Source organism: Archocentrus centrarchus, chromosome 14 (genome assembly GCF_007364275.1).
Source record: "Archocentrus centrarchus isolate MPI-CPG fArcCen1 chromosome 14, fArcCen1, whole genome shotgun sequence".
Classification (NCBI taxonomy): Eukaryota; Metazoa; Chordata; class Actinopteri; order Cichliformes; family Cichlidae; genus Archocentrus; species Archocentrus centrarchus.
In genome coordinates this window covers 36,463,438-36,488,318 of record NC_044359.1, presented here as the reverse complement: position 1 = coordinate 36,488,318, position 24,881 = coordinate 36,463,438, and the positions used below count along the sequence as shown (strand labels likewise).

The window sequence follows — 24,881 nt, the reverse complement described above, 5'->3', positions numbered from 1 at the left end:
ACTCAGTACCTCAAAATGTCTTTTCATGGAAATCTTTAGTCCAAATGTGTATCCTATCCATTTTTTATGTTCCCCTCTCTGAGAAATCAGTGCTCATGATGCTTTTTATATTTGTTGGCACAAACACTAACAGGAATGTATGACTATTGTAATCCCTGCTCACCTTCCCACTCTTCTTAAAAATTGAAGCTTTTAAAGCAACTAAATTGAACTGTAAGTTTTTTGTATCTCAAATGTCTTGGTATGCTTGTTGTAGTTGTATATTCATAATGGTGTATATTACATCAGTTTTTATTTATTAAAATGTTTAAATTTTCTAACATGACTTCTGTGGGGTTGCTTGTTTTCTTTGCTCTTTTGTAAAATGGTGCTCAGCCATGAATGTAGACTTCATCCACAGTGTGCTGATCAATGGAAAACAATTCCAGAGACTGCTGAGATTTCTGTAAATAAACACACATAGTTTGACAAATACTTCTAATATTTTTGACATTTTGGCTATAAAATGCAGTACCAATTATACACTTTTTGCCTTCAGAACTGCCTTAATTCATCATGGCAAGGATTCATCAAGGTGCTGGAAATATTCCTCAAAGAGTCTCGTCCATGCTGACGTGACAGCATGACTTGCTGCAGATTTGACAGCTGCATATCCATGATGCCAATCTCCCATTTCACCACATCCCAAAAGTGGACTAGTGGATTGAGATCTGGTGACTGTGGAGGCCATTTGAGTGCAGTGAACTCACTGTCATATTCAAGATGATTTGAGCTTTGTGGCATGGTGCATTATCCTGCTGGAAGCAGCCATTAGAACATGAGTGTGATTTGGTCATAAAGGGATGGACGTGGTCAACAATACTTAATTAGTACAAAGAGGCCCAAAGTCAATAAAATATCCCTCACACCACTACACCAGCAGCCTGAGCCATTGATACGAAGCAAGATGGATGCATGCTTCCACCAGCTCTGACCCTGCCATCAGAATGCTGCAGCAGAAATCGAGACACATCAGGCAACATGTTTAATTTGCACAATGGTATTTTTCCAACATTCCCACGAACTCTGATGGATGCACTGGGGTAACCCAGGGTTCAGTATTTTGCCCAAGGATACATCAACAGGAAGAGCCAAGGATCAATCCACGAACCTTCTGAATGGTAGACAACTACCACTTGAGCCACAGGCGCCGCAGTGATGGCCGGGGAGAATATAGTGAGGCAGCATTGGATGGTCTTTAGGATGACTGAACATCAAAAAGAGGAAGCGAAGAGAACAGTGAGAGTTGGTGGTGGAACGAGAATGTACAGAAGAGGTCAGCAAAGAAAAAGTGTGATTGTCAGGGAAATGAAGAAGGTAAACAGGAGTACTGAGAGGCTCAGCATACGTACGGCAAAGAGAGAGTAGCAAAGGGAAAGGAAACGGTTTAGAGAATGTTGTTTGTGAGGCTGGACACTACGGAAGGCAGTGAGATGGAGTGGAAAGGATGTGTGGCAGGTTATAAAGGGATTAAGGATGGAGATGGAAATGTGCTAACAAGTCAGTGTGTTGAGAAGATGAAGAAGTGCTCTGAGGAGCTGATGAATGAAGAAAAGGAGAGAAAGAGATGAGGACAGAGGAAGGAGTTAGTGAATCAGGAAGTGCTGAGGATTATTAATAGAATAGAATGCCTTTATTGTCATTATACAGGATGTACAATGAGATTGGAGGGAAATGCACCAAAACTAACAAATATGAAATACAAAAAATACAAAAAAGAGCACCGAAAGGAAGAGCCGTGAGCCGCTGCGTCTGTGCGCGCCGCCATCTTGTCCAGAGGCTTGACATAATTTTGGAGAGTGAGAGAATGCCTGAGGAATGGAGAAGAAGTGTAATGCTTCTGATTTTCAAGAACAAGGGTGATGTGCAACTACAGGTTTGTCCCCCTATAGCTACTACAGTGAGTCATACCACAAAGCTATAGAAAAGAGCTGTTGAAGCTAGGTTAAGAAGAGAGGTGACGCTCAGTGAGCAGCAGCTTGGCTTCATGCACTACAGGTGTGATGTTTGCTTTGACAGTGTTGATGGAGAAGTAGAGAGAAGGTCAGAAGGAGCTGCACTGTGTCTTTGTGGACAACATATGAACGTGGGCTCATATATGAGCATGGTCTGGATGTGGCTCACAGGCCTTGAGTTTGACACATGTGGGCTATATCATGGAGAATGCCCCCCCTCCCCCTTACTATCTAGACATCATCTGGCCCTACAAAATCCAAAGAACACAACTTTTCTCTGTCTTGCACTTAAAACACTGGTTGACAGAGAGATGGGGGGAAGACACACAGGAACTGGCCAGAGGTCAGGATGTAAACCCAGGCCGCCTGCACCACCATGTGCCATACATGGTCTCCTGCTTATCCACTGAGCCACCCTGGAGTCATGGGAAGTTCATTAATGGAGAGAGACAGAATATCAATCAAAAATCCATAAAAAAAAAACTAAAAGTTAGAAACTGATTTGCATGTCACTGAATGAAATAAGTATTTTATCCCCAAGTAAAATATGACTTAATACTTGGTTTCTCCACCAAGTTCTAAGCACAGCCGTAAAAACTTACTTGTAGTTGGTCGTCAGGTTTGCACACATCTCAAGAGTCATTTTGATCCAGCTCCTATTTAAGAGGAACTCTACTAATTTTTTAGGTTTCTTGGCTGCTGCTTGCCAACTTGAAGCTTCTTTGGTTTTCTTTAGGTCAGACAAACATTTCTCTTCTTCTAAACACGGTGGGTCACGTTGATGCCAAAGAGCTTGACTTTGGTTTCATCTGGCAACAGCACTTTCTCCCAAGCCTTTGATCCTGGAAAAGGTGTGTGAACCCTGGACATGGATAAATGATTAATTAGTGCAACAACAAAAAAGGTTGGCATTTTTACTATACCTGTTTCACCTTTTTATTGTCTATTTGTAACATCTACTCTTGCCAGTAGTAGTTTATAAAGAGATAAAATTAATATTACGCAGAACTGAGTTCAGCTTATTGGTGCAGACCTCCACAATAGTCCTAGTTACTCATGTGGCGATTTGGGAATATTAATAACCCCTGATCTATTGTTTGCTGAAACCTCATTAGAAATGATCTCAATGGAAGTATGACTGTCAAGAAGCCTTTCTTAAGGAAGGGAAATGGAGATAAAGGCTGAGGTATGCTAACTGCAAGAACCGGACTAGAAATCAGCAGCAACAGTTTTTGTGGTGTGAGGAATCCAAATATGAAATTTTGGTTCAAACTGATGTAAATATGTATGAACAGCAGAGAGAAGTACAACAGCAAGTGTTTACAGTCATCTGTAAAACACAGTGAAGGCTCTGTCATGATTTGGGGCTACATTTCAGCCAGTGGTGCTGGGGATCTTGTTATAATTAAGAACTGGGATTAAGAATATGGAAAAGTATGGTCATCTGGAAAGTGGCTGATTGGCAGCAGCTTAATTTTTTATCATGTCAATGTAGTAAAAGCATACTTAGATCGAAACACACACAGTGGAACACTATCAGTCATGGACTGATATGGGGCCCCCCTCACACCACTTCATTGTCCCTGAAGCTAACCATTATTAATGCTGGAGGGTTAAAGTTGATTATTAATTTTATAGGATGCATTGCTGTTTCAGCCTCATGTCAGTACTCTAGCTGCAGCATTTTGGATCAGCTGAAGGCTTTTCAGGGAGCTTTTAGGACAGCCTGATAATAATGAATTACAATAGTCCAGCCTAGAAGTAATAAATGCATGAATGAGCTTTTCAGCATCACTCTGAGAAAGGATGTTTCTAATTTTAGAAATATTGCACAAATGCAAAAAAGCGGTCCTACATATTTGTTTAATATGTGCATTGAAGGACATATCCTGGTCAAAAATTACTCCAAGATTTCTCACAGTGTTACTGGAGGCCAAAGTAATGCCATCCAGAGTAAGTATCTGGTTAGACACCATGTTTCTAAGATTTGTGGGGCCGAGAACAAGAACTTCAGTTTGATCTGAATTTAGAAGCAGGAAATTAGAGGTCATCCAGGCCTTAATGTCTTTAAGACATTCCTGCAGTTTAACTAATTGATGTGTGTCATCTGGCTTCATGGATAGATAAAGCTGTATTTCAGTGTGATACACATTGTAAAACTATGTCATGTCCATGACATTGAGGGGGGTGGGATAAGTATCAATGCAATCTAGAGGGCAAAGGCTGTATAGGAAATGTGTGATTTAGGGTGTTTGACCTGCTTTTGGACATGTTGGATTGTTTTAATCTAAAACATGTATATTTTTGCATGACTATGCAAATGCACCTAATTACAGACTAGTAAATAAGCCATTTGTAATATGTAAATAACAGTTATTCAGCATACAGAATTGCTGAGAATTAATGGACTAATATTGAACACAAATGGTCAGCAATTGGGCCCACTGCTACAAGAAGTACAGGAAATATGTTATTATGCTGTTAAAAGTGAGGTCCACTAGTCGATCCATGCAACCTGACAAAGGTATGTTTCCATGACCTTTATCTTTTTCTTCCTCTAATCTTCTCCTTTTCCTCTTCTCTGCCTCACAGGGACAGGTCCATTCTGTTTTGTATCTTCATCCACAAATGACTGTAACTGATGGACCATCAGGCCACAACTCCTTTTTTTTTTTTTTTAACTTTATTTCACACAGGCCACAACTGCTGATGCCTGCCCAAACTACCTGAATGCACCCTGGCAGGACGTCAGTGTAGATAGATAGATACTTTATTGATCCCGAAGGAAATTAGGGCATCCAGCAGCTTAATACACATAATAAATAGAATCCAGACAATAGATGTAAAAAATAAAATAATGATAAAATTAAATAAAAAATTAAATAAAGATTAAACAAACAATACTAACAATACAGACTAATAAACTATACTATACTATACTATACTATGCTATTATACAAACTGTACTAAGCTATACAGGGGCTTAGTGATTGAGACAATGAAACAAAACAAAGAACAAATGATTTTGCATTGAAATCATTTGTTCAGACTCAATAAAGCGGACAGACACTGTTCGCTATACTGTCTGTGCGACAGTGTAGCCCACTCATTAAATTTATATTGTTACAACTGTACAGATCTGTGCTGCTGGAATAGTTGCTTCTTTCTTTTAGGACATTGGCATGTGTATAAAAAAGAAAGAGAAAAAAAAAAAGATAAATGTGGGTGAGCTTGGGGGCCCCCTGGTGGCCAGGGGCAGCCGCATGTGTAGCCCATGCCTCGGGGACTGATTTCAGTAATTACCTGCCAAGAGCAGCGCAAATTAGTGGAATATTAGTAGAAAGGAGCAAACTCGATAAGGGAGCAAGTATTGGCCTAACAATCAATAGATTAAAGTGATTGGATGAGCTTTGGAGTAAGAAAGCGGTTTGTGTGAAAGGCACTACATACTATAGGTACTAGTCCATTATGTACTGATCTCCTTACATAAGAGTAAAAACCTGAAACGCGGTTCAGCTCAGTTCTGGTATGACTGCTGACGAGCTGAAAGGGACTCGGCTCTTAACTGCGAAGGAGTATTAGGGCCACATTAAAAAAATTTAAATTTTTCAGAATAAAGTCAAAAATATGAGAAATACTGTTTTGAGATTAAACAACTGCCACAGCTGCTAAACCCTCTACAAAATGTGTCAGGTAGATGAAACTACTTGATCAGCTTTATTGTGTCCCCTCTGCACGAAGGTGCAACCATCGACATTCCTGCGTCTGCCCGTTGGTGTGGTTTTTCCTTCTGAGCGGATGCAGCTTTCTGCATCATGTCTGTAACGTCCTCACACTCATCACTGCATCGTGTTTATGTACTAAATGATAAATAACTTTAATCTCCACATTTTTACTTTTTTCTGGAAAAAGTATTTCGACTTTATTCTCAAAATGCTATTTTTTTCCCCTCTGTGACTCCGCACCTTAGTACTTAACCCTCAGCATAAGAACTGAGTGAAGAGGACAGAACCAAAGTTTTAGCACTGCACTCACAGCGTTTTCCTTCTCATTCCAAATTAAATCAACAATTATCATAAATCCCACGTTCAGTATTAAATTTAGAGCGCGTGCAGCAGTGCGTCTTCATCAGGAAAGAATGAAAAAGAGAGCAGACACATCCATGGAGGAGAGAGCTGTAAGATGCATGTAAGAAGGGGTGAACACGTGACCCCCCCCCCCCCCCCCCCCCCCCCCGTAATTCCTCGAGAGCCATGCCTCTCGCGAGATCAGGAGTTGCTCGGCAACCAATGACACGATCTGTTGATAGAAACCTTGGTGCTATGCTCAGGAATTTTAGCAAACATTATACAGTCCCTTCAGTGAGTTGGAAGCATGGAGGTAAGTTTGTTTTGAAAATGATTTAGTCAAAGTAACAGTTAACATAAGGTCAGAGAAAGGTCATTTTTGCACTAATAAGAGGAGACATTTTAATTTTCTGGAAGGAGAAAACTGCAGAGCTCCAACATGAAGTGAAAACCTTATGGACCTAGTTCATTATAAGGAAGCATGTAATGCGCTCATCTGCTGTAGAATCTGTAGAAGCGTGTCTCAGTGTCTTTATGTAGTGAAAGGGTTTTTTTTTGAGGGGGGGGTGCAAATAAATACTCTTACAAACCAAAATGGGGCGCTGTGTACAATAAATAAATATATAAACACAATCTCATAAACTTGTATTTTATTCACAGTAGAACATATGAGACAGATAATATTTATAAATAAAACTACTACCACTATTTCATGAAAAATATAAGCTCATTTTGAATTTGGTGACAGCAGCACGTCTCAAAAAAAGCAGGGCAACAAAAGGCTGGAAAAGTATGAAAAATAAACAGCTGGGGGAAGATTTTGCAACTAATTAGGTTAACTGGCAGCAGGTCAGTCAAATGACTGGGTATATTAATAATAACAATTTAAAAAAAGAGCATCTTAGAGAGGCAGAGTTTCTCATAAGAAAAGATGGACAGAGGTTCACCAAAATCTGTATCTACAAATTGTGGAAATTTTTCAAAATAATGTTTCTCAAAAAATTGTGAAGTTGTAAAATTGCAGATAACGTGTAAGCTGGAGAGAAAATTGAATTTCACTCATTTAGAAGACCAATGTTTGGCCTGGGAAAAAAAAATCGTTTCTTACTCTGTAAAAAAAAAAAAAAAGCCTCTATAAAGACCTCAGCGGTCTGTGCGTTATATGTGGGTGTAAGAGCTCACTAATGTATGCAGGCGTTTGACCATGCAGAGGTCTGAAAGTGATCACCAAGATCTTAAACTGGAATCTGAACTTTCTGGGGAGCCAGTGCAGAGATGACAAGATAGGTGTCACATGAGACCACTTAGGGGATCCTTTAAGTAGCCTCGCAGCAGCATTTTGGACCAACTGCAGGTGATCCAAAGATGATTTACTGAGACTGATGTACAGCGAGTTACAGTAGTTCAATCAATACGAGACAAAAGCATGAATAATAATGAATTAATGCTTGCATTTTAAATATGATCAATCTAACTTTATTAATGGGCCAGGCTCTTAAGGTGGCAGTAATTAAACCATTACTTTTTAAGTCATCACTGACCCAGCTGTCTTAGCTAATTAAAGGCCAATCTCCAACCTTCCTTTCCTCTCAGAGATTCTTGAAAGAGTAGTTATAAAACAGCTAACTGATCATCTGCAGAGGAACGGTTTATTTGAAGAGTTTCAGAATTCATCACAGTACAGAAACAGCATTAGTGAAGGTTACAATTCACCTTTTTATGGCCTCTGACTGATCTTTTTGCTTGTCCTGCTAGACCTCAGTGCAGCATTCAGTACCTCTGACCACAGTATTTTACCACAGAGATTAGAACACACTGTGGTATTTAAGGAATTGTGCTGCAGTAGTTTGAATTGTAGCTATTTGATAGCCTCCAATTTGTTCACGTCTTCTTCACACACAAAAGTTAGTTCCACAGGGTTCTGTGCTGGAACCTGTTCTGTTTACATTATACATGCCTCCCTTAATCATTATTAGAAGACATATACATTTCCATTGCTATGCATTCATGAAGCCAGATGATAAAACCAATTAAACAGCAGCCATGTCTTAAGGACACAAAGACTTGTATCACCTCTCATTTCCATCTAAATCCAGACAAAACTGAAGTTATTGCACTTGGCATCAAAAATCTTAGAAACATGGTGTCTAACCAGATACTCTAGGACAGACGCACTGTGAAGAATCTTGCTAAAATCAGAAACAGTGTGTGTCAGAGTGACACTAAACAATGCATTTATTCTAGGCTGGACTGCTGTAATTCATTTAAAAACTCCTTGAAAAGTCTTCAGTTGATCCAGATCGCTGCAGCAAGAATGCTGACAGGGACTAGAAAGAGAAACCATATTTCTCCCATATTAGCTGCAGTTTACTGGCTCCCTGTTAAATCCAGAATTTAATTTTAAAATCTTCTTCTAACAATCAATCATATTTTAAAGATCTCACATGACCACGTTGCCCAATAGAGCACTTTACTCTGAGATTGCAGGCCTACTTGTGGCTCCTAGGCTTTTTAAAAGCTTAGGTTCCTGAGCCAAAGGTCAGGGCAGATGACTGCCCCTCCCTGAGCCTGGTTTTGCTGGAGGTTTCTTCCTGCTGTTCCTGAAAATCAATATTGGATACCCATAATCTTCAGGCATTCAGGCTGCAGGAAGGAAATCACTGCATGGGCTCAGGAACATTTCTCATTCTCTGAGAACACAGTCGGCACAAATGCAGGTTAAACATCTATCATGTAAAGAAGAAGCCATATGGAACCATGATCCAGAAATGCCACTGTCGTCTCTGATGCACTGAGGCAAAGTGGAAAACTCTTCTGTAGTCAAACAAATCAAAATTTGAAATTATTTTTGGAAAACATGGACACTGCATCCTCTGACTAAAGTAGGGTTTAATATTTTTCCCGAAAATGACATGAATCAAATCCTGGGAAAAGACGAGCCATTTCCCGGGAATCCTGGGTCCCTGGGATTAAACCCTAGACTAAAGAGGAGAGGGACCATTGTTATTGGTGCTCAGTTATAAGTGAGTGCTTTCTACTTAACATTCACACACACACACACACACACACACACAATAACGAATTGGGGGCTTGCGGTTCAGTATCTTGACCAAGGATACTTTGGCATGCAGACTGGAGCAGCCAGGGATCAAACCATCAACCTTCCAATTAATAGATAACTTGCTCTACCTCCTGAGCCACAGCCACATGCACCCCCTGTCACTTCTCTAAGTCCCTGTATTGTTCCAGCCTTTCCTTTCCTGTCTTGGAAGTGGTTTAAAACACAGCTCTTCAGGCCCTGCAATGATCTCTCCATCCACACAAAGTCCTGTCCAACAGTTGAAATATTATTATAATATTATTGAAATATTATTTTCACTTACTTTTAGTCAAGTCTGAGGAGCCTCGTGGGTTCTGGTACTTATTTATTCTCTTCAATTGTAATCTTAACCTGGGTAATTAATTTAATTATTTTTTTTAATTAAATGTTAATATTATGGTAAGTTTAGCTTCTATTTTCATTTTAATACTTGCTTTAAAATAGAGTTTCACTTTGATTTTTGTTGTAGGTTTTATTTATGCATTAGGATTTGTTTATTTTCAGAAAGTTATGTCCATATAAATAAAATTGAGCTGACTGACAGACTTACAGTCTGTGGACCTGCTGTGTTTTCAGGAGACAGGGTCAACAGGAGAAGATCCTTTTGCGTCCTTGGAGGAGTTTCAGGTCGTCCTTGGTGAGCTGGTTGGGGACAAGGGTATGGACAAGATCCGGGTGGAGTACGAGAAGCTCATCCATGCGCTGAAGAAGTCAAGAGAGAACGAAAAGAGGCTAATGTCTAAATGCAGGGAGCTGAATGCAGAGATTGTCTCCACCTCAACTAAAGTGGCTGCGGCCCTGAAATTATCCCAGGAAGATGCAACAACAATAACATCACTGAAGCGGGTATGTGCCCACAACACAAGAGACTCCAGCACAGTGCAGAATGTCTTATTCACTGAGATGTTTGACCAGAGCACTAATTTGCTCATCATGAGCTGTCTGGTATAGAAATCTGTTTGTTTGTTTTTTTCAGCGTTCTTTATAATTTTGTAGATTGTATAAGTTTTACTAACAAAATCATTTGCTTCCTCTGTAGGAGCTGGATAAAGCTTGGAAAATGGTTGATGGTGCTCATGATAAAGAGAAACAGGACAAAGGGACCATCAGAAAACTACAAGAAGATGTTTCCAACCTAATGAAAATGGCTGAAATGCAGACTGGGTTTTCCAAGGGCCAAGAACAGAAGTGTGTCTATTCTCCATTTTTTGACTGTACAGATATTTTGGATTTAGTGGAGGGGACCATCTTTAATATGTGTGTTTCTTGTTTTGTTTTTTAGTGATCTACTTAACATGATTGATGAGCTGACCAAAGAGAGGGATCAGCTGCTGACTACAGCAGAGGGTCTGAGAGAAAAACTGAACAAGGCCATTGCAACCCAGCAAGAGACAGAGGCCAAAAGAGAGCGTGCCATGGAGAATATCTCTCAGGTAAATGCATTTAAATTCAAACTACAAGAAATACAACACAACAGAAGCATACAGCAGAGCACAGGGACACGAGGTCTGGTTCTCACGGTCACATGTTGCACAGAGATGCATCATGATCTAACTCACATCCTGTGAGATGTGTAAACTTCCTTCATGTGTAGCCTCAGCATTTAAGGGTTCAGCGTGTGGGTGCTGAGGAATGGTTCCTTCACAGTAATTGTGACCAGGAAAGGTTTTAATAAAAGCCCCCATTCATCATTAAACTCCATTATTACCGCATCCGTATATGTACAGATGGGTATTTGTTGCACTTTTGTGGCAACAAACCCCCCAGTGCACATAACCATACTCTAATGTAGTATTTTCAGGCGCTGCAGATTTCATTTAATTGCTAAATGGTAGGGTTTCACTGATTCTGTCAAACAAACTAAAATTCCAGTCTAACACCAAACCGCTGTCTGAACCCAGCTCCAGCAGGAGCTTCAGGTGCAACAGAATGAGATTTCCCGGGAAACAAGGCTGAAGGAAAAACTGGACAAGGAGGTAAAGCAGCTGCATATTGATATGGAGGCCAAGATGGGTGAAATCAGAGCTCTGAATCTGCAGGGTCAAAAGGCCAAAGAGGAGCAGCAGAGACTGGAGCAGCAGCTAAAAGATCTAAAGGTAAGTGAGGGAGTGGGATGAACTGTCGTTCTGGTGTAGCGTGAAGAAAAACAACCGCTATCATATTTATTTCCTCTGTTAAAACTATAGCTTATTATTGCATAAATTATTTTTATTATTATTACCATATCTTACCCACAACATCTCTGGATGCTGAGTAGCATGAGCTCTTTCCTTTCAATGTCAAAACTTTTGTTGCTTTTATCCAACACAATGGACAGTGCACAAGATGAGTGCAGGCAGGGTGGAGTGGGTGGAGGCGAGTGTCAGGTGATTCGTGACTGAAGGATAGCACAGTGGCACTGACAGACAGACAGGAGGAGCTAGAGGTGATGAAGATATGAAGACACTAAGATCTTCATTGGGAGTGACCAGAATGGGTAAGATTAGGAATGATTATATCAGAGGACAAGCATTTTGAAGGCAAGTTAGTGAGAGAGGCAAGGCTTCGACACATGCCGAGGAGGGACAGTGAATATATTGGACAAAGGATGTTGAATGTGAAGCTGCCAGCCAGGAGGAAAAGAGGAAGACCTCAGATCAGTTTCATGGATATAGTGAAGGAGAACATGCAGAGGGTTGGTGTGGCAGAAGAGAATCTTAGGGATGGTGTGGGATGAAGGAAAATGATCTGCTGTGGCAAGCCCTGAAGGGACCAGCTGAAAAAAGGAGGAAAGAAACTGTCTCTCTCTGCTCTGTCCTGTCTCTGTCTGCCCTCTTCTCTTTCCCCTCAATCCAGCCTGTCACAGCAGATTGTTGTGAATTGGTGCTACAGAAATAAAACTGAATTGAACTGAATTGAATGTGTCTGTGTGATTAAAACTGAGGCAGTAATAGAGGCCTCAATCCTTCTCTAACTGTGACAGATCATGAATGAACGGTCAGCCAAGGAGCTGGAGCAGATGCAGGTGAAGAACACTAAGCTGCAGCAGGAGTGTGAGCAGCTCTCATCAACCAAAGAACACCTGTCCCTGCAAAACCAGCAGAATGCAAATGAGCTTAAGGTACATTGTACCAACAACCGTGACACACCTCTACCTCTTTAGTTAATACACAGTACCTACAGTATATACATTTTTTTGTGTGTTATGTGCAGATCCACATTCTAGGTTATATTTTATGGAACCACAACAGGATATTGTTTAGAGTGTTCATTAAAGAGTGTAGTCACAGTGTAGCCAGAGTCACTGTGCTATGCATGCACAGTAACATGTGCTGTCCATATCCATATCTCCTCCATCACCATGTGTAATGTTTCAAACACCTCGCTGCCTCCACTGGTCAGATGAGAGAAGAGGAGGTGAGTCAGATGCGTCAGGAAGTTGCCAAACAAACAAAGATGAGAGAAGCCATCCAGAAGAAGTTCCACCACATAGAGGATCAGAAAGCTGATGTGGATGTGCAGAGGGAGACACTCAAAGCACAGATTGCTGGTCTGGAGAAAGGTAAAGCAGCTTACTTTATGACTCAGAGAAACACACATAAATGACCAGCTTACATCTACATCTGTACATTTAAAAGTAGAACCTTTGCAAGCATATAGCGACACATTTAAAATACCTTATTTGAGGAAGTGGCAGTAATAATTAGAAGGTGAGTGTCTTTTTGCGGTAACACAAAATGCTGTAATAAAAACCGTTTGAATCATTCTGTAAAATGTTTCCCTTTCTAGACCAGGAACAGCAGCTGCTGAAAATCTTGCATTTTAATTATGGAAATAGAATAATTGGTGGCTGATGAATTAAGGCCAAAAACAACAGGAGCAGAAACTGTTGCCCATCACTGTGAGTAATCTCCTCCAATTTCCTCTACAGATCTTGAATCTTCCCAAAAGCAGGTGGAAGTTGACAAGAAAGCCATGGATGAGCTGATCCGAGAGAGAGACCTCTTAAATAAGGTAACACTGCAGCTTAGGTCAGCGCCAAGCTGGGACATATTATAGGATGTACATAAAAACTGTACAGATGATTTCAAAGCTGTACTGAATGGAAAATAGCTCAAATATTTATCAAATGTTGAAAAACAGTGTTTTTATGTTTTTGTTTTTTTGCAATATATGCTCATTTTGAATTTGATTTCAGCAAAACCTTTCCAAAACGATGGAGCATGGGAATATTTTCCATCTTTTTTTAAGAATACTGTTTGTGAACTGAGCTGCTCAGCAGGATGGATACAGAAACAGAGCTCTGACAGTGTTGAATCTCCTGGATGATGTAATTTTGGTGTGTGTTCATGTGTGTGTGTTTATGTGTGGTAGTGAATGAGTAAGCGTGTGTGGCTGTAAGCCTTTAAAGGAGCATGTGGTGGCTGCAGTGACATGTGTCCTGTGCTTCAGTGTAGAAAACAGGCGTTATGATGGTGTCGGTGGTTCTTTGCCGTTTGTGTGTAGACAGGTCCACGTTAAACTGTGACAGCATCGTCAGTGCTGCTGTCGTGTTATCAGTCTTGTTGTTGGGGGAACTGGGGGCTGAGTGGGCTCAGTGTTGTCATATTTTTTATTCACAGGCATGCTCCTCAATACTTTTCTATTGCAGGTCTATTTTTATTCACAAATATGTGTGAAACGCTCACGCTTACATAGTGAGCTCTACAGAGTCGTGCATCGAAGCATCGAAGCATCGAAGCATCGAAGCAAAGATTTTGCTTCAGAGTTTTTTTGTAACTGAGTTATTTGAGTTACTCGATGACTTGTTGGAGCCTGAGTTTGTACCTCCTTTGTTTCATAATATTCCAGCTCTGAGCTGTCGGTCTGTTTAGCACTCAGGCTGTCGTTCTGTTGGATTATGAGGCACAATGTGGTCTGGCAAGCCTTCTCAAATAAACATGATGTCTGGTGCAGCATATGTCACCCCCAAACCTGTGTATTTTTTCTTCTTATTATTATTATTTTGGCTGCTCCCTGAAGGGATCTGTGGGTTGCTCGTCCGTTCTGGTCATTCCCAGTGATGATGTTAGCATCTGTAGCTCTGCCACCTCCACTTCAGCCTCCTGTTTTTTTTTTTTTTGGTCAGTGTCACGTCTCCAAACCAAGCATCACAGCAGGACTCACTACCATCTTGTAAATGTTCCCTTTCACTCTTGCTGCTCTCCTTCTGTCACAAATCATCCCTGACACTCATTTCCACTCGCTCCACCCTGCCTGCACTCTCTCCATCACTTCTCTGGTGTACTGTCAGTTGCTTTGGATGGTTGACCCCAGGCATTTAAACTTGTCTACCTTCACTACCTCTACTCCTTGCAGCTTCACTGCTACACCCGTCTCCTTCACACACATCTAATCTGTCGTACTTCTACTGACTTTCATTCCTCTTCTCCTTTCTGACCTCATCTGTTAACCTGTCCGTCATCACTGCAAACAATAAGGGGCTCAGATCCCCGATGTAATCCCAGCCCCACTTTGATTCCATCTGTCACTTCTTCCACACACCTCACCACTGTCTCACTGTCCTGCACCGCCCTCACATGCTACTACTGACTTCCTCATGCAGCACTACCGTTCGTTCCTCTCATATGCTTTCTCTAGATCCACAAAGACACAGTGACACTCCTTCTGACCTTCTCTGTACTTCTCCATCAACACTCTCAAAGCAAACATCACATCTGTAGAGCTCTTTTTCAGCATGAAGCCATATTTCTGCTCTCTGATCATCATCTCTCTTCTTAACCTAGCTTCAACAACTCTTTCCCATAGCTTCATAGTTTGGTTCATCCACTTTAACCCTCTGTAGTCACTACAGCTCAACACATCACCCTTGTTCTTGAATATCGGTAACACTTCTTCTCCATTGCTCAAACATTTTCTAATTATTCAAGTTTGTGTTAAACAGTCTGGTTAAAAAGTCCACTGTCCTCTCTCCTAGACATTTCCACCAGTCTGTCATCTAAACCAACCGTGTTTCCGCTCTTCATCATCTTCATTGGCTGTTCTCACATCCTTCTTACTAATCATCTATAATTCCTGATTCACCAGCTGTCCTCCATCTGTCCTCCTCTCTCTAATTTTCTTCGTTCATCAGCTCCTCAAAGTACTCCTTCCATCTTCTCAACACTCTCTCTTCACTGGTTAGAACACTTTTACTTTGATGATCTCTTTTCCTTCAATATTTTCCCGTATTTCCTCATTCCACCACCAGGTCTCCTTGTCCTCTTTCCTCTGTCCAGAGGATTCACCAAACACCTTCTTGGTAGTTTCTCTGAGCACTATAGCTGTGATTTCTCAGTCATCTGGTAACGCTTCCCTACCACCCAGAGCCCGTCTCAACTCCTCCCTAAACTCTCTGCAACATTCTTCCTTTACTAACTTCATCCATTTAGTCCTTGCCTCTGCCTTCACTTGTTTCCTCCTCTTAATTTCCAAACTACAGACTACCATCCGGTGCTGCCTAGCTACTTTCTCCCCTGACAACAACTTGCAGTCTCTCATCCTTTTTGGATTCCACCTTCTGCATAAGACGTAGTCCACCTGTGAGCACCTTCCTCCACTCTTATAGTCACCCTATCTTCCATCCTATTGTGGAAGTATGTGTTCACCACAGCCATTTATACCCTGTTTGCAAAATCATCTGCCCTTCTGCATTTCTCTCTTTAGCACCATATCTACCCAACACCTCCTCATCACCTCTGTTTCCTTCACCTACATATCCACTGAAGTCTGCTCCAATCACCACCCTCTCCCTCACAGGGACGCTCTCTACCATTTTATCCAACTTACCCCAGAGTTTCTCTTTCTCGTTTGACATCCAACCTGTGGGGATATGTGCTGACAACATTCACAATCCTGTCTGACGCTCTCTTCACCTCCAAAACACTATTCACATATACATCACATACAAACACTATTCCCATTCCTTCATGATTACCCCTATACTGTTTCACTTCCTATCTACACCATGTTAGAACAGCCCACAGGACAGTTTTCCTCTTCACCTCAGGCCATTATAAATGATTTTGTGCCCTGGAAGAGTGGCAGTGGTTCTGGATGCTGTTTATATATGTTTTTTCTTTGGAGAGTTTTAGCTTTCATTTTTGAATCACTGATATCCTTTTCCTGCAGTTTACAATCATTTTGCTTTGAATGCAGACTGTCTGAGGGCTCAGAGATCAAGGTGATCATGTTGGTTTCCTCTGTGTCCTTTGTCTACAGAGGATTGTACAGTTTTACATGCTCAGGCTCTCTGGGATGCAGCTTTTTTGAAACATCTGACTCACATGAAATTCAGTGTGAGGATAAAGGTTTCAAAAAAGCATCAAACTTCTCAGTTTCAGTGTTTGTTGTCATAATTGTGTTGCTTAAAACTGTTGCATTCTGATGTTTTTTAGAGATGCTCTTGTAACTACTGGCATATTATGTCATTATGAATGTAAACAGTGGTGAGCAGGAGTAACTGATAAAGGGTATTTACCTAGCTCACTATTCATCAGCAGCAGCCAGTTGTTTTTCTACAACAGTACAAAGTGAGTGTGTTGTCTGTTTAGAGCCTGTGTTAATGCTTACTGTACAGATTCAACACCAGAACCAACATATTGTTTGGGTTCTGGTGCATGACCTGTTTGTTTTCCCATGAACAGAACATGATCAAAGCTGTGCAGTCAACTGAGAAGCAGCAGAACCTTGTCAAGCTTCTTGAGCAGGATAAGAGAACTTTGGAGCACGAGATCAGTGGTTACCGCCAGGAGGCCCAGAAGCAGCGCAAGATCATCCAGCAGCTGGAAAAAGAGCGCGACCGCTACATCAACGAGACCAGCAGCCTCATGCAGAAGGTGGGTCATGCAAGAGGAGCTAGTCTGCTGGATGAGCTTGTTAAAGTTAATTTGAATATTTCAGCACACTTTTTATGAATGAAATTTTCCTCCTTTCCACAGGTGCAACAGAAAATGAATGACGTAGAAGTTAGAGAGGTGGAGATATTTGACTGGAGGAAGAAGGTCACTGAGGCTGTGTGTAAGCTCAAACAGCAAGAGAACCTGCTGGAGACTGTCGCGTCTGAAAGGAACCTCTACAGCAAAAACCTGATTGAGACTCAGGTAACAGCAAAGTGATCATGTGACTCACTGCTGATATCACCACTCATCACTCAGGGAAATGGGAAAGTAATCCTCCTGAGATTCATGCATGTACAACAACAACCTACACTGAGGGTCTGTATTAAACACACCATATTTACAGATGGTCATACTGTAATTCCTCTTTCTTTTGTATGGCACTGTTCTGTCTCTCTGCCTTAGGAAGAGATTGCAGAGATGAAGAGGAAGATGAAGATCATGAACAACCAAGTCACTCGGCTCAGAGATGAGATCAGCGTGAAGGAGCTGGCCCTTGCCAAGGATCAACAGGAGCACAAGCGCTTAGAGAAGGATAATGAGGCCCTCAAGGTATGGAAGTGTGCCACAGGGGTTCATCATGGGGTGTGGCTCTGACCTTGTCATCATTTATCTGTTGATATTTTAACCTTTTAGTAACTCGACTCTTGTAAAAATATCTTCATTTCAATCCCACATAGCCATTCTGGATAGTTTTGACTCCAGAGCTGTGCTGCATTGCTGCTTTGTAAAATCAGCTCTAGATTTAAGTTTTCATTTGTAAACTCTCTTCATTTTTTAATACTTTTATTTAGAAGTGCTTTGTAACTTAAAAGTACTTGTAAAAAAAAAAAAAATGCCTTCTGCAAAATGTAACTAAAACTTTGACCACTAGGGGGAAGCGTTTCACAAGAAAATTTACTTTAGTTGCCCTCTCCTGCAGTGCTTGGTCTGAGACTGAGGCAGCTGCAATGATTAACACAGTCGCTCCAAAGCTAGAAGATTCTGGGTTCATACCACCTGTCTGCTGGGCTTTTCTGTATTTAGCTTGCATGTTCTTCCTGTGGTTTCCACCCACCCAAGGTTAAGTGGTGATTCCATATTTTTCATAGGTGTGAATGGTCGATTTTCTCTCTGTGGGAGCCCTATTGCCCCGTGACAGCTGGAATGGACATCACTCTGATGTTTGCTACTGTTTCGATCCTCCCACCCAATTTGAAGCGGGAGGATATTGTTGTCATTCTGTCCATCTGTCTGAGCATCGGTTTGTGAGGTTTTACCTTTCTGGCCTATAGACTCCAAAATCACAAGGAGTAGATGCGGAAAGCAATATTCATATTCCGGGATGTTTAGTACCTTTGTACACTGTATTTATCTGAAGTGAAGACTAAACAATATGGAGGATTTCAGGCTGCTAATGCTATGATAATATATGCTAATGATGGTAAATGGACTAGTTCTCATATAGCGCTTTTCTACTCTTTCTGAGCACTCAAAGCACTTACAAAACATGTTTACATTTACCCCATTCACACCAGCACTTCCATGATTATCTAAGCTAAGTGCTTTTCATTACCTAACATTCACACACATTCACACTCCAACGGTTGCGTCGGAGAGCAATTTGGGGTTAAGTATCTTGCCCAAGGATACATTGGCATGCAGCCTGGAATAGCCAGGATTCGAACCGCTGACCTTCCAATCAGTAGGTGACCTGCTCTACCCTGATCACATGCCTGGCTTAGCCTAATTGTGTGGTCATATTGTGCTATGTGATTGGCTATACCTACTCAACTGAAATGACCTAGGTCACTGAACAGCTTGCAGTAGCTGATAGTGAGAAACTGGGGAATTCCATATTTTGAGGTTAAGTGCTGCAGCCTTATTGATTAGCCTGTGATGCCAACTGCTGATTGGCTGAGCATCGTCTATCATGCTGTTCAGGGATGACTCATGGCCATAAATAGTACAGACTATGACTCATCATTGAGCAATATTAAAGCCATACCTACTGCTCAGCAATATTGCTCAAATGTAAACACCATGGTTGCCTTATTATTATAGTGATGTTATACATAATGCATTGATATCAGCAGATTATGGATGCATTATGTAGTCATATTCCTGCACACAGAGGAGTATAATATGATAATACCTTGTAATATGCTTTATATCTGGTTTATTGTTATAGATTACATAAATGGAAAGACATTATGTAGTGTAGACCCTTGTACAGAGTGCATTATATACTTTCTCTAATTTGTTCACCATGGAAATGTTTTGTCTGTTCTAGGAGGTGTTTCCAAAAAGTATTTACAGAAATGTTAAAGATAATCACAGAATATCAATCTCTTACAGCATGCTTAAAATTGTTTTGATTTAGTAAGTATTGTTAATATTGAATATGCATTAAATCTTTACCAAATTAGGGCAAAATAATTTTGCAGAAGGTGATCAGATGTCTGCTGAAGGGTTTTCTGTTATGAAATGGGGCCGTAATATTATGCTGACTTCTACGTTTATTTTGTATTTTCATTATAGAATAGAATAGAATGAATAGAATAGAATGAATAGAATAGAAAGCCTTTATTTGTCATTATACAGCATGTACAATGAGATTGGAGGGTTACTCCTGTTCAATGTCATGCAGTAGAAGTGGAATATTTATTGCAACCCCGAGTTGCTCCTGATGTGTTCATCTGAGTGTGATTGTGTGTGTGTGTGTGTGTGTGTGTGTGTGTGTGTGTGTGTGTGTGTGTGTGTGTGTGAATATTAGATAGAAAGCATTTAGAAAGTGGTTGTATGAATGTGTGTGTGAATCAGTGAATGAAGACATGTTTGCTTTGAGTGCTCAAGTAGAGTAGAATAGAGTAGAGTAGAGTAGTAGAAAAGTGCTGTATAAGAACGAGTCTGTTTGCCATTTATCATTCAGTGCACACTGGGGTTGCAGTGGAATAATTACCTCCCGTGTCTTTTTCTAATAATCTTTCATTACATCAGTGGAAAAGTTCATGAGGTAAATGAAAGATGTGAAGCAGAATTCATGATTCACTCATCGGCTCAGGAGGCAGAGCAGGTCATCTATTCAAAAGATTGGTGGTTCAATCCCTGGCTGATCCAGTCAGCCTGCCAAAGTATCCTTGGGCTGCTCCTGATGTGTTCATTGCAGTGTAAATGTGTCACAGGAGAATCTACCTGCACTTACACTCGACTGCTCAATACTGTAAATAATGTGATGGCACGATGTTTGCTGTGAGACTACAGCACCCTGAAGATCGAGAAGGAAAGGACGGAGTACTGCACCTTCGATACTGACGCACATGGACAACCTGGAGAAAAATCCCACTTCATCACTGGGTTGGTCTGGGTCTTATGTAGCACCTTTCTACTGGAGCACTCAAAGTGCTTTATAACTATCATAACTTCATTCATTTGCTGCGTCAAACATTCACACTCTGATAAACACATCAGAAGCAACTTGGGGTTCAGTATCTTGCCCTCCGGCATGCAGACTGAAGCAGCCAGGAATGGAACCACCAACCTTCCAGGTCAAACATGACCCGTTCTACCTCCTGAGCTGCAGCAGCCCATAAGCCCTAGTTAGAATTTTAAAAAGAGCACAATGGTGAAAATAAACAGCTGTATTACTTTTTTCCTCAATTGTTTTGGTGCGATACTCACAGCAGGAAAGTCATTCTCAGCACTCTTAATGCAGTTCCCAGAACAGTTGAGGCATTTTTCATAACACAGACTCAACTGTGGAAAAGACAACAATCAAATCACTTCAACTCTGTGATGAGTACAAACCTTTCACCGCTGTTTTAAGTCAGACATTGTTTTTTTTTTACTTTTATCAAAATCTTACTGAGTGGAATGAGTGAAGTGAAAATGTGGGTCTGATGTAGAGGAAAGAGACACAAAATGAACTGTGACGGATTTATTTGAAACTTCACAGAATCGCTGAAATGGAAAAAAGCAAAATGATACATGTGAAACCATAAGCACCAAACAAAGAAAACATATACAACCTGAAAAAGAGAAAATATCCAGTGAGTTTTCAGTTCTCTGTGTCAGAGGTCAGAGGGCTTTGAGCTGCTAGGAAGGCAGCAGGAACTCAACCAGCCACTCGTTACAAACAGGGTATGCCAAAGAGCACAGCACATGTGGCCTTGAAGCAGGTGGGCTGCATGACACCGGGGGCCACTCCTGTTGGCTCGCAGCTGTCTTACATATTTAACAAAAGTTTAAAGTAATTTAACTGAAAACAGGAATGCAGTGATGGACAGCATTCAGGAAAGTGAACAATCTGGAGTTTGTTGAGTTGTGAGATACAAGTGAGAAGCTCATGAACTCAGTAACAAATATCTTTAGTAGTGAAGCAGAAACATTAGCAGAGTGTCTAAAAACAATGAGGAAGGCTAATGTGGGTGGGTGGGGGGGCTGCATTAAGAGTAGTGAGACTTTCTGCCGTGAGAACTGTGCCAAAGCGAACGAGAAAACCAGTAAAGTGGTTTGAGTCATATTTGTCTGACAGATTATAATTGGTGCATGTAAATGAGGGGACTGTTGTTGTGAACTGGTGTTATATAAATAAAATTGTACTAAACTGAATTAATTCCATGTTTGCATCCATCTCCATCTCCTGCCACAGGGGGAACTGCAGTTGATTAAGCTGCAGCTGGAAGACACAAAGCAGCGTGTAGACAGTCAGAAAACAGAGCAGCAAAAACTGCAGAAGATAATAGCAGACTGTGATGCTGAGCAGATCCAGCAGAAGAAACAGCTGGAACAGGTAAAGGAGCAGAAAGGTGGACAGGCAGAGACGGAGGAAGACTAGGCTCTGATTATGTGTTCTCTCAAGGTGATCAGAGAGCGGGACAGCCTAGGCAAGCAGCTGCTGCACTGCAATGATGAGCGCGCACTGTTGTATGAGAAGATCAGGATCCAGCAGTCAATCCTGAGCAAGGGTGACTTCCACTACAAGCAGAGGATGGAAGACATCTGCCTGCTCAAGCTGGAGATCAAGAGGCTCCGACGCAAGAAGAACATCCTGGACAAGACTTTGCCCAACACAGAAGAGCTGAGGTAAAGAGAGGCATTTGTGGCCCAGTGAGGATGAAGAGAATAATAAAGAAGGAGTAGGAGGGTGAGATGGTGAGATAAAGTGACCTGCAATGAGCAGTATTTAGAGTAAAAGGCAAAGGAGCAAGTTGGCAAGAGGAACCACTTCTATAAAACATTAAATTATTTTCATACATTTCAAATGTATCCTTCTTAACATTCCAAATTCCAGTAACTCTTTTATATTTTTTCATAACAGACTACATTAGCTTTCAACTCCTAATTAATAGGGTGAAGTAATAGACCAGTGCTTTTGCCTCCAGTTTGTGGACAGAATTTAGATGGAAATTATGTTAATATGAGATGTTGTGTTTCAGGCAAGAGCTGTTCCACCTGCAGAGGCAGCTGCTCAGAGAGAGAGCGAGGAACAGTGTTCTTGAGGAGCAGTTGAAGCCCATAAATATTCACAGATGGAGGCGACTGGAGGTGAAAGATTTGTCTGTGTGTGTGTGTGTGTGTGTGTGTGTGTTCGATTGAAACTGCTGCGGCACTGGCTGTCCTGCAGGCTGTCTTCACAGTGACAAACACATGAAGTGTGATCACATGTTTCGCATGTTGTAAATGACTGACCTGCAGGGGAGCGATCCTGGTAAATACGAGCTCATCCAGAAGATTCAGTCCTTACAGAAGCGCCTGATCACCAAGACCCAGGAGATCGAGGAACGTGAGCTCTTATTGCAGGTTAACTAACTAATCTAAGTAACCTCAGCATGCCTCTGTATATGCCTCTTTGGATCATTAGTCTTTTCATCATGAAAGCTTATGTTTGTTCAGAAAAATAAGTGTGACTCATGGATGCGTATCCTTTCAGATTATGTAGTGGCTTAAAACATAATTATATTTTTTTTCTAAAAAGGCATATAATGTATCTGGAATGGGGTTCTGAGGTTTTACTGTGGCAATAATAATAATGTGTTTTGATGCCTTTGCTTTCTAAATGCTCTTTCCTTTATTTATAACTCCCTTTCTTCTAATTTGACCATGAAGGAAAAGGAGAAGCTGTACGTGGAGCTAAAGCACATCCTGGCCCGGCAGCCGGGTCCAGAGGCAGCCGAGCAGCTCCAGCAGTGCCAGTGGATCATCAGAGACAGAACCAAAAAGCTCAAGGTCCTCTGCTCACCACGTGTCGCAGCACACATCTGTGTCGTTTGTTTGTGCATACGTTTAGATATAAATAATGATTTCAATCAAAGGATAATTAAAGGACCCTGTACAGGACATGGTGTCTGTATAACAGGTGCAGGAATTTACATTAGGCAGAGCATGGCATCTGTTTCTCACAGCTCTGACTCAACAATGTTTTTCCATCTGATTTGTCAGGCACTGATAGCAGAGCTGAGGATGCTCGACTCAAAGATGAATGAGTACAAAAGTGAGAATCAGAGACTGGCCACAGAGCTAGCAAATGTTAAGAAGAAGTACCTAAGTCAGAAAAAGCTCCAAAGGTGAGGCCGATCTTAATTTCACATTCTAAATAAAAGCTTCTGTCACTGTTGATGTGTGTAATATATTATGACAGGCTGAGAACACATCAGCGGTCCAGCTGCTGATAGTTTTGTCCATTGTGTGTCTCCTCAGTGAGCAGAGGACAAAGATGAAGGTGGAGCACCTGGAGCTTCTGCCTCAGCTAAGCAGCAAACCCCATTTTACAGGAGGAGGCTTTAGGTTTGATGACCCTGTAAGAAAATAATGAATTCCAGGAGAATACATTCAAATCTGACACATTTTTACACATTCAAAATGGATAGTTCAAAATGGGACAAAATCACTACATAACCTCGTGTAACATGTGTCCAAACTCAATCACGACCTTTCTAGCAGAACGCTGACCCATTTATTGCTTTCAGTTCCTTCCTAATTGTTCTAATACAGTATTTTTGATGTGTGTAAATCTTTAGCACTGCATCAAGTTTCCGTTGTATTGAGATTTTTAAACCTGTTCCTCTTTGTGAGTAGTCCAGCATCAAAACATCAAAATTCATATGCAATCAAACAGACAGGAGTCACAAAGTGCTTTGCATACTAGGACAAATGAATATGCAAATTTTAAAAGAGCAAGAGCAGGGATAAAAGCATGTTTATGCAGAGGTCATAAATAGCAGTATGTCTGTGATGGGCTCCGTAAGCAGCATCAGCACAGATACATCTGAGTTTCACTGCTTCGTCAGTGACCATCATCTCTGTATTACCCACCACAGGCTGTTCAAGCAGTTCACACTGTTCTCCTGTGTGTGTGTGCTTTCTGAAAGAGTTGAGGATTGTAAAATGATCAGAATGGCCATACTGCAGTTTATCATCATAAGAGTTTACTGCACTGATTACTGACCAAACCTGCCTGACAGCAGTTTGCTGCACCATCAAAAACCGTTTTAGGTTAATGCAGCTAATGAGGCCTGTCCTCACCCAGGATGAGAGTCTTACTTTTAAGTGTTGTTTCCTGGTTAAACAAAGGTAAATACAATTAGACCAGGTCAGTCATTGTCTCCAAATATCAAAATATCATCTGACAAGGTTCAACAAAAATCACTTTAACTTATATCTTTAATCCCATCTTTAGATAAGGCAGCGGTACTGTGACTTAACTGAGAGCATTGTGGTGTTTGTGTATTTAATGTGTATTTGCAGGATGTTGTGAAATAATGTGGAAACACTGAGAACTCAGATCGTCATGCAGTCTGAACAGTTTATCCCATTAAATCATTCA

General features: G+C 41.1%; 1 protein-coding gene across 1 annotated transcript; it reads left to right on the top strand.

Moving 5' to 3' along the window:
* The first annotated feature begins 6,290 nt into the window (after positions 1 to 6,290).
* Positions 6,291 to 23,877, top strand: cfap58 (cilia and flagella associated protein 58). Its single transcript, XM_030747045.1, has 18 exons — positions 6,291 to 6,374; positions 9,738 to 10,007; positions 10,201 to 10,349; positions 10,444 to 10,594; positions 11,063 to 11,257; positions 12,124 to 12,261; positions 12,543 to 12,702; positions 13,072 to 13,154; positions 16,826 to 17,017; positions 17,120 to 17,281; positions 17,483 to 17,629; positions 21,708 to 21,848; positions 21,918 to 22,141; positions 22,495 to 22,603; positions 22,754 to 22,858; positions 23,165 to 23,284; positions 23,498 to 23,622; positions 23,756 to 23,877. The coding sequence occupies exons 1-18, from the start codon at positions 6,369 to 6,371 to the stop codon at positions 23,865 to 23,867; spliced, it is 2,589 nt and encodes an 862-aa protein (XP_030602905.1). The 5' UTR covers positions 6,291 to 6,368; the 3' UTR covers positions 23,868 to 23,877.
* The last annotated feature ends 1,004 nt before the right edge of the window (positions 23,878 to 24,881 follow it).